General features: G+C 35.7%; 1 protein-coding gene across 2 annotated transcripts in view; it reads left to right on the top strand.

Moving 5' to 3' along the window:
* The window catches only part of Cnot6 (CCR4-NOT transcription complex, subunit 6), a gene marked incomplete in the record, with an annotated part of 69,094 nt that overhangs the window by 39,903 nt on the left and 18,346 nt on the right, over nt 1-10,845 (top strand). For both annotated transcript variants that reach the window (XM_005376002.2, XM_005376001.2), the window contains 2 exon segments: nt 888-1,074; nt 3,419-3,504. In XM_005376002.2, coding sequence (XP_005376059.1) covers nt 888-1,074; nt 3,419-3,504 — 273 coding nt within the window.

The following is a 10,845-nucleotide window of genomic DNA, read 5'->3' as shown; positions in this document are numbered from 1 at the left end:
AATGGCTATATTAGTAAAGATACAGTTTGCAGGAGTGGAATCATGAAAAAAGTAGAATTTTGGAAGAGGGTGGTAAAAGTGAAATAAAGGATCCTATTTTTTTTTTTTTTTTTTGGTTTTTCTCTGGTACCGGGAACCGAACTCACGACCTTGCACTTGCCAGGCAGGCGCTTTGCCGCTGAGCTAAATCCCCAGCCCCAGGAAGAGAGGTTTATTTTGGCTCACTGTTAAAAAGTCTCAGTCCATTATTGGCAGGCTGAAATGGAAAAACAGCATAGTAGGAGAGCTTCCTACAGAAGAAAGCTGCTCCCATCTTGGCAGCCAGATAGCAAAGAGATAAGAGAACAGCCAGGGAAGGAGATAGATCCCTCAAGACCTGCTGCCAGTGTCTTTCCTCTTCTGATCACACCGCCTCCTAATAGCACACTCAGCTGTGAGTGCATCAGTGGATTAGCCCACGAGTGAGCACAGTGCCCCTGTGGTACATTCACCTTGTAAACACTTGAGACTTTGGGGGGCCACATCACAGATCTGCACCATAACACGTGTTAAGATATTGGATTTATCACTACTATAAATTATTCATACTTTTTATACATGGTACCTGAGGTCATTTTAAAGGATAAATTCTTTTCATTTATGCTCTTAAAGGTACAGTCTAATGTTGATATATTGCTTTAACCTTTGTTTTAATCTGCAAAGAAGAGAGTTTATAACTTAATGATTTGCAGTACATTGTCTTAGAATAGGTAAGATTACCTGTTAACTCTTTCCACAGTTTTGGATAATGGTTTAAAGTATTTATCAAAGCTTCTAAATCATGATCAATCCATAGACCAAATCGTAGGGACCACTATATAATTCTTCCTGGTTTTTTTCTCTTACAGGAAAAGTCAGAAGCTTAAGCTCATCTTTATGGTCATTAACTCACTTGACAGCTTTGCATCTGAGCGACAATTTTCTGTCTCGCATTCCTTCAGACATTGCCAAGCTCCACAATCTGGTGTATCTCGACCTATCTTGTAATAAAATCCGCAGTTTACCGGCAGAACTCGGAAACATGGTTTCACTCAGGTATATAGATTCAACTGAGTACATACCAAGTGTACAACTGCTGAAGCATTGTAAATCATTGTTATGAAAAAAGACAATCCAATCATATTTAAGGAAAAGTAATTCTTTTTTTGAAGAATATCTTTCTTAGAAAGATCTAATGTCAGCTAATAAACAGTACATGATTGAAATTTTTTATTGTTATGCTTTGCATAACATACTTGCCTTTGTGGACCAAAAATTTTAGACAAAGTGAAGATAAATAGCTGTAAGGCACTTGTATTATCCCCTATATATATGATGGACAGATGAGTGTACCATACACCCTTAACACTCGTTCATAAAACCATTGTCAGTTGGTGAAGACTTTTTTCGCTATCTCATGGCTTCTCTGTATGATAGTATTAAAACCTAGGCATGAAAGAAACTAGGATTACAGTGTTTATTAAATTTTATATTAAATTTGGTATATTATAGTTCAGTATATAGGATTTGCATGCACACAGTTTGGGTTAGAATCTTGATTTTACTGTTTGCATTTTATGTGATCTTGGGCAAGCTTCTCAACCTGATGATAGAGATACTGAGATGGTAACTAAAAAGGTACTAGCATCCTGCATACTGTATTTTTAAAAATGGTAATTGCTGGGTTTTTTAAATTTTTAAGTAAGGTAGATAAGATCTACTGAAGTTAAATATAAAGCCAAATTCTAGCTGTTATGTCAATCCCAATTTACTGAGACCATACTCATAAGTGAAAGAAATCAGACCCGCATGGGTAAACATCATATTGTCTCCCTAGTGTAAGAACCTGAAACAGTAAATAAAATCCAAAAAGTGCAGTAGATATTGTGAAAGGGAAAGAAACTGCTTGAAGGGAAGGAACAACTATGATGAAGGAAAGGAGAAAAGAAAGAAGGAAGGGAAAAAAATATATATGTATATACACAAGATAGCTGGGACAGTTGTACTGCTGATTTCTACTGGTCTATTGAAAGGAACAGTCAATGCTTAATTTTGTTTTAACTTTTTTTGACCAATTTTGCATGCTTATATCTGGTAATCTGAATTTGAAGACAACGGTATACAGTATAACAAACCATTGTTGAATTCCTGTCATCTGGTTTAGTGAAATTATGTATTGTTTCTAATGTTTGTTTGTTTTTTTTAATTTTCTTTAAAAAGTAATCCCAATTTACCTACGTTTTATCCATAGTTTTACTAGCTTATTTGCTGCCTTCTAGGTAAAAGGAGTAATGGCTTTGTGGAGTTTCTTGGCCTCTATTGCTCCCAGTCCAGCCTTTTGACATTTTTCTAGGCTCAGTTATTGAATATATACTTTAGCCATTTTTGATCTCCAAACAAATTAACTTACAGGACCTGTTTTCCAATGTGATACACTTGGAAAGAAATGGGAACTGTTTATTCAGAACTAGTTTTTCTTGTTCAGATGAAGGATCTGGTTTGCTCAGAGGTGGTCAAGTTTCATTTAAATTTCAGAAAAGAAGGATTATAAAAATAATTATCCTTCACACTTAAGATCAGGTAAATAAAGCTAAGTATGGGAAATTGCCATTATCTCAATGTTGGATATCTGGTGGTGGTTTTTATCCCTCCTGAAGATTCTTAAAATATTTATATTGTGGTTATCTGCACAGAAAAATCATTACAATAATTATTAGTAGCTAATATAGCTGCTGTTTTTTTAAAGTGAAATCTCAGTGAATTTAGGGAAACAGTAATCATAAATTTAATTGTGCAGCTATCATTAATCCTTGTGAGTTGACACTATTTGATCATTTTTTAGTTCATGTGTTAGGTATAATTATTTCCTCTGACATACACATATATAAAAGACTACTTCAGTGCTAACCAGTCCTACTCACACTGCTCTGGAGTAGTGGCAGTTCACAAGCTGTGTGTTTCCAGTCTAGAGTGAGAGAAGTACTGCAATTGAGAGTAATTTTTACATAGCTGTTTACTGGAAGAGTTTTTAAAATTTGGAGATTGTGTTTTTTCTTTATTTTTCTTGTTTCATTTTTCTGAAAAGCCATTTTTTTCCTGTATTTTACAGAAAGATTGGTCTGTAGCAGTTATTTTATTTTTTAAGGGGCTGGGGATTTAGCTCAGCGGCAAAGCGCCTGCCTGGCAAGCGCAAGGTCATGAGTTCAGTTCCCGGTACTGGAGAAAAACCAAAACCAAAAAAAAAGAAATTTTTTTAAGAAGCCCAACAGTGGATGTTGGACTAGAATAAGAAATTTTGTCATTCTTTGGTATTTACATTCCTAAAATTTATATTGTTGCTTTTAACTGTTAGTGAACAGTTAATATATCTTTTTATTTCCTGGCATTTTTATATCAACAGGGAGCTCCGTTTAAATGACAACCTGTTACGAGTTCTACCTTTTGAGCTGGGAAAACTGTTTCAGTTGCAGACTTTATGCCTAAGAGGTATGATTTCCATATTTATGCTTCTTATAGTTTCATGTATGTCTTCGAAGCTAAAAAAGCCACGAGAGAATCCTTTTACAAGATTTTTTGCGTGCTCACTGTTTGCTAAACTCCATAGTTCTTTAGATACGTCCCAGTAGCTTTCTTACTTAGCTATTTCTTACTATAGCTATTTAGTAGCTATCGGCTGTCTTTATTTTTTAATTTGGTAGTATTGCAGATTGAATTAGGGCCTCACACTGAGCTCTAGCTCTTTTTATATATTTATTTCTTTCAAGACGGTATAGCAAGCAGTATTACACAAGCTGGCCTTGAATTTGCTGTTTTTCTGCCTCAAGCTCCATAGCAGCTGGGGAATAGGTGCATGCCAAAATGCCTGGCTCTGTATTCTTTTTGCATCTAGTCCAAGTTTGTTCTTCTATAGCCTCTGTTTTAATCAACCCTCTGTGTGTTCTGGTGTTATATTCCTGAAGCCAAAGCTTCCCCTGCCAGTACAGGTACTCTATTACCGAGCTTCATTCCCAGGGGCCACTCCTCCCCCTTTTTATTTTGAGACTGAGGTGGAGGATTGCCATGAGTTCACGGCCAGTCTGGGCTATCTATAGCAAGTTCAAGACCAGCCTGAACTACATGGTGACACCCTGTCTCAAAAAAACATAAACAAAAAAGACTCATAAAATACTACAGAAAACAGGAAGTAGATCTGTTGAGACCTACAACTAAAGATCAGAAATTTAGTGGATATTGTTAACTTGATATATGAGCCCTTGACTAGTATGTTAGAAACCAGGGCCATAATTGGTCCAGCAAGAAATATTACAAAGAAATAAAATTTTTTTTGTTTCTGTTTTTTTGAGGCCTTGCATTGCAATTCTTCTGCTTTAACCTCCCAAATGCTGTGATTACTACAGGCGTGTGCCACCATACCAGGCTTGAAATGTGTGTTTTTAACCAGCAAGATTGAAAGTCATTTCAACAATGTGTCAAGGCTTATAATATTTTAAAAATCAGATTAAGGGATTCTTCACTGTTCTTGGCCAGATTACTATACAACTGTTTCCTGAAACAGCTACCATGCCTTCAAACATTACATTCCTGTTTCTTAAAAACGTAGTAAGATGAAGTTTTATTCCTATAAATTCACTTTATGTATTATAAAACGTTTAGAAAGGTAAATGAAAAGGTAGCATACATTTATAATGTATATTAAATCATATACAACAGCTTTGTAGTGTTTTCCCCAGGGAGTTTTTAATGTGTTGGTTAGACTGGCTCTGGCTTCTTCAAGTCCTATGAAATAAAAACAGGGTGACCTTTTTTATTAAATCTCCTAACTCTATATTCTGCTTTTAAATTTGAAGAACAGAAAAGTACTAAATGTAACAAAATATATCCATATTATAAGTTCACAATGTAAATGTTACAAACCGTAATCCATATTCATTAAGGATTTGTAAACTTTACTTGAAGTTGTGGTCATCAGCCACACATTTTCAGACTGCTTTAGTGTGCATAAATCCCCTGAAAATAATTATGCTCTTGAGATGAGCAGGGTAGTCTCTATGGCTGTCCATCATTTTTGATAGGCCCTTGCTGTCTTATTTTTGCTTTTATGTTTATTCCTTGGAATCACAGTATCTCACAAAGACTTTGTCTTTTAAGCCTCAGCCTTTTGGACAGTTTTGCTACACTTTTGTATGTAGTAGCAGTATGCTTTTTACAGGTTTTTAAAAAATAAAATTAATCTTGTTTTTAAAAAAATGTTTTAGAGCTTTCGCATCTTATATTCCAATATTTTTTGAGATACTTCTTAAGACAGTTGTCATCTTTGCTCTTTGTAAAAATTTCTATCCTTGCTTTCTCACCGCTTCTGTTACTTAGAAGAGATAAATATATCACATAACCCAGTCTTGTCATTTGCTACAACATACACTCCTATAACCAAAAGTTTTTCTGCCTCATGAGTCAGTTCTTGCTTTTTTTTTTAAAAGTTGATTGCACAGATCTCCAGGACTTTGATGTAGGTACTCACCTCTCACTCCCGCACATTCCCTGTTTTAAACCTTTTACAGCATTTTGAGATGCTTACAGATTGACATGCACTTGTAAGAAGTAATAGAGAGCAGTCTTTGTACCCTTTACAGTTTCTGCCAATGGTAGCATCTCTCAAAAATTGTGCAGTAACACAAGCAGAATGGTCAGTGTATAGAACATTTTGTGAATTAATCCAGGGATAGAGAGACAAATGCCAATGATCTTTTGTATGCATCTAAAAAAGCTGAACTCCAAAGGTAGAATGGTGATTACCAGCAGTTGAGGCTGGAGATAGAGTTCTGATAGGAGGAATAGGTTCTGCTGATTGGTGTGACTACAGGTGAGTATAATTAATAATAATATTTCAAAATAGCTAAGAATGCATTTTGAATGTTCTGGCTACAAAGATTTAAGTATTTGAGGTGATAGATATGTCATTTAGCCTGATTTGATCATCCCACAATCTATACATGAATTGAGATACAACATTGAGATGTAATTGACATGTAACATTGTGCCCCATAATTACATACATTTATCGACCTTAAAAAATGCAGCTGGGCATGGTGGCACACACCTGTAATCCCAGCACTCGGGAGACTGAGGCAGGAGGATCCTTGTGAGTTCAAGACCAGCCTGGGCTGCAAAGTGAGCTCAAGGCCATCCTGAACTGCATAGTGAGACCCTGTCTCAAAAAGACCAAAAAAAAAAAAAAAAAAGCAGAGCCTCTACATCCTCAAAAGTTCTTCCCCTGTTGCTCTTTCATAGCCATTTCTACTTTCTTTCCACTTCCACTTACTCCTTAACTTGTAACAACCACCAGTGTCAAGAATGTTACATAAATGCAATCCTACTGTATGTAACTTCGTGAGATTGGCTTCTTTTACTCAAGTTAATTCATTAGATGGTTTGTTTAACCATTTACCTATTGAGGTACATCTGAGTTTACAGTTTGGAGCTGTTACAATTTAAGCTGTTAAACAGCCTCCATACTATGGGTTATCTGGTGAACATGAATCTTCACTTTCCAAAATAAATGTCTAGGAGTGTAATTGTTGGGTCCTTGAGTTATAGGTTAGTTTTTTAAGGAAATTGAATGTAGCTCAGTGACAGAGGTCTGCTGAATTCAGTCCCTATTGCTGGGGAAAATTTTTACTAAACTGTTTTCATCTGTGTTTTTTCCTCTGTGAAATATCTCTTCCTGTGTTTGCCCATATCCTAATTTGTTTTCACTGTTAATTTTTGGAAATGCTTTAAATATTCTAGATACTAGTCCTTTGTCAAAATTGTGGTTTGCACATACTTTCTTCTAGTGATCTGTCTCTTCAAAGCAAAAGTTTTTAATTGTGATGAAGGCTAACTTACCAGTTTTTCTTTTCATGGGTTCTGCTCTAAGGTGTCAAGTCTTACTCTTACTAATTGTAGATTCTGAAAATTTTCTTCCGTATTGTTTTGAAATTTTTTTGGTTTTATATTTTGCATTGAAGCCTGTGATCAATTTTGATTTAAAATTGATGTGAGAATTGGTTCAGTCCCCATCCCCCGAGGATGTTCAATTGCTCCTTCACAATTTGTTGAAAGGCCACCTTACCTCCGTTTAATTGCTTTAACACCTTTGTCAAAAATCATTTTGGCATATTTGTGTGGGTCTGTTCCTAGATTCTTTATTCAGTTCCATTGATCTATATGCACGTGTTTGCCAGTAGCACTGTTCACTGTAGCTTGGCGAGTCTTTGAAATTGCCGGTGCTGATTCTTCTACTTCAGTCTTTCAAAAATTCTTTTAGCTCTTCTAGTTCTTTTGCCTTTCTGTACAAATGTTAGAATAGTGTTTTCCTAGTTACAAAAATAGTTGTGGGATTTTTATTGCAGTTGCAGTTGTATATTCCTTGCAGGAAAATTTAACATCTTTACTGGGTTGTCTTCCAGTCCACAGCATTCTCTGTATTTCCATTTATTTACATTATCATTGATTTTTTTGACACTGTTGTATTATTTTGAGTATACAGGTCCTGTACATGTTTTAATAGATTTATACTTTTGTTTTGAGTAATTGCAAATTATATTCTTTAAATTTTGCTATCTAAATATGTATTCCAAGTATCATGGTAGAGTATGTGTGTTTAGCTTCTCTTGTCTTGTAGAACTCACTTCTAAGAGTTGTAGTTAGTTTTTGGTTTTTTTTTTTTTTTTTTTTTGGTTTGGTGGGTTTGTTTGTAACGGTTTTTTGGTTTTGGGGTAAGTTGTTTTGTTTAGATTTCTTATGTAGATTACATGTCATCTGCAAAGAGACAACTTTACTTTCCTTACCTTATTGCATTTGTTAGAACTTCTAGCACTGTGTTAAGATGTGTGTGAGCAAACATCCTTCTTATTGCTGATCTTTAAAAACATAGTCTTTTTTTTTTTGAGACAGGGTCTCACTCTGTAGTTCAGGCTGGCTTTGAACTCACTGTGTAGCGCAGGTGGCCTCAAACTTGAGTGATTCTCCCCTCTCAGCTTCTTCAATTTTTTTTTTTTTTGTTTGTTTGTTTTTCTCCGGTACCGGGAACCGAACTCACGACCTTGCACTTGCCAGGCAGGCGCTTTGCCGCTGAGCTAAATCCCCAGCCCCCCTCTCAGCTTCTTGAATGCTGGGATTATAGGTGTGCACCACCATGCCTGGGTACATAGTCTTTCACTAATAGTGTAATGTTTGTAGTAGATTTTGATGCTCTTTTATCAGTTTTAGAAAGTCCCTTCTGTTCTTTCTGCGAGAAAAATATTTTTTGATCATGAATAGGTGTATAATTTTGTCAGATGGTTATTCTGTATCAGTTGGTATGAACATTCAGTTTCAGCCTGTGGTGGATTGCATTGTTTGAATATTTAGCCTGCTTTGGGTTCCTAGAATGAACACTGCTTGGTCATGGTGTATAATTTCTTTATTGTTGTCTCATTTAGTTTGCTAATATTTTCTTAAGGATTTTTGCATCTGTATTTATAAGGAATGGTTGTAGTTTCTTTTTATTTTGACTTGTCTTTTATTTATGTTCTTTGCTGTTTTTGGATATTAGATAATGTTAGCTTCATGTAATGAATTTCAGAATCTTTTCTGTACAGTTGAAGTTAGTGCTTTAATTTTTTTTTTTTTTTCTACCAGAAATCAAACTCAGGACCTTGCACTTGTCGGGCAGGTGCTTGTGCCACTGAGCTATATCCATGGCCCCTCGTTCTTTAAATTTGATAGGATTCTCCAGTGCAAATATCTGTGCATGAAGATTGCCTTTTTGGTGGGTTTTAAATACAAAGTGATTTTCTTAATAAGTATAGAACTGTTCAGATGATTTTCTTTTCTTTTTTGGTTTTGTTTTTTTTCTGGTACCAGGAATCGAACTCATGACCTTGCGCTTGCCAGGCAGGCGCTGTGCCACTGAGCTAAATCCCCAGCCCTCCAGATGATCTTCTTAACGGGTGAAATTTGACCCTTAGTTTCTCAAAGAAATAGTCCTTTTCATGTTACTAAATTCATATATATATAGTTGTTCATAGTAATCTTTCATCCTTTTGATATCTGTAGGATATGTAATGTTACCATTTTAATTGCGATATTAGTAACTTGGGCTTCTCTTTTGTGTCATTTTTTTTTAGGAGTTTATTAATTCTATTGGTCTTTTTGCAGAAACGGCTCTTTTAAAAGTTTCCTGTCCGCCTTCATTTTCATTTTTTTTTTCTAAGTGAGATTTTGTGCTTATTAGAGGTAGGAAAAGAAGCATGCTATGCAGAGCGAGACTGGGCCAGTTAAGGTGGTACTCTGTAGTGTGAGAGCAGACTACTGTGAAAGAAAGCACGGTAGCCTCATTTCCATTGATTTCCAATCTTAGAATTTCCTTCCTGTTTCTTGCTTTGGGTTTGTTTTGGTCTTTTTCTCTAGGTTCTTCAGGTAGGAGATTATATTATTGAATTGAGACTTTTCCTCTTTTCTAATGTGTGTATGCCATAAAATATCCCTTTTGGCCATGCTTCATTTGTGTTAATCCACAAATTCGATATGTTAAATTTTTGTTTTCAGTAGCTCACTGAACTTTAGGGACTTTTTTTCTTTTGTTTTTTTTTCCGGTACCAGGAATCGAACTCACGACCTTGCGCTTGCCAGGCAGGCGCTGTGCTGCTCAGCTAAACCCCCAGTCCCCAGCTCACTGAACTTTAAAATTTCCCCTTAGACTTCCACTTTGACACTTGGGTTATTTAGAATTTCTAAATATTTGAGATTTTCCCATTGTGTTTCAGTTACTGATTTTTAATATGCTATCACTTTGGTTATACACATTCTGTATGGCCGGGGATATAGCTCAGTGGCATAGAGCCTGCGTGGCAAGGTCCTGAGTTTGATTTGTGCCACACACATGAAAAAACCGTATATTCTGTATGACTTTAGTTCTTTTAAATTTGTGGAACTTTGTTTTATGGCCACAATAGGGTCTTTTTTTTTTTGGTACAGAAAAGGTGTGTTTGACTGTTACTAAGTAGAATATTCTATACAAGTCAGTTAGATCCTATATATTAATGTAAATAATATATTTACAGTTAAATTAATTATGCAGAGTTTTTTGTCTTGTTTTATCCACTGTTGAAAGAAGGGTGTCTCCAACTGTAATGTGTAGATTTACCATTTTCCTTTCAGTTGTACGAATTTTTGTTGAGTTGTGTGTGGTAGTACATACATAATCCCAGCACTCAGGCTGATGTCAAAGAATGAAGTTTTGAGTCTTGCTTAGGAAACTTAGGGAGACCCTGTCTCAGAATGAAAAAGGGATAGGGATGTAGCTCAGTTCGGAGGCCCTGAGTTCAATCCCTAGTACCAAAAAATATAAATCTTTTAAGAATGTTTTGAAATTCTCTTGTTTAGTAGAAACCCTTTGGCTGTGTCACCAGACATGGTTGTGCACACCCAGATTCCCAGCACTTGGCTGAGGAAGAGGATCACTTGGAGTTCGAGGCCAGCCTGGCTACGTAATGAACTCCAGTCTAACCTTCACTATACGGCAAAACCCTGTCTCGGAGAAGAAAAAAAATAGAATTGCTATGTCTTCTTGGAGGATTGACGGTTTATGATTACTTAATGTTGCTGTCCCTGTCAATTTTATTTGCTCTCAAGTCTACATTACCTGATACTAATATACTAGCTTCTGCTTTTCTTTGTTTAATTTTGGACTTTTCTGTCTGTTTCCTTTCAACCTACTTATTTATACTTGAATGAGTTTCTGTGGACAGCATATAGTTGGGTCATGTGTTTTAATCCACTCTTATCAGTCTTTTAGTTGTATAT

This window comes from Chinchilla lanigera, unplaced genomic scaffold (genome assembly GCF_000276665.1).
Source record: "Chinchilla lanigera isolate Chin_1 unplaced genomic scaffold, ChiLan1.0 scaffold00007, whole genome shotgun sequence".
Taxonomy (NCBI): domain Eukaryota; kingdom Metazoa; phylum Chordata; class Mammalia; order Rodentia; family Chinchillidae; genus Chinchilla; species Chinchilla lanigera.
The sequence above is the reverse complement of the archived record's forward strand: the minus strand, read 5'-3'. Positions and strand labels throughout refer to the sequence as shown.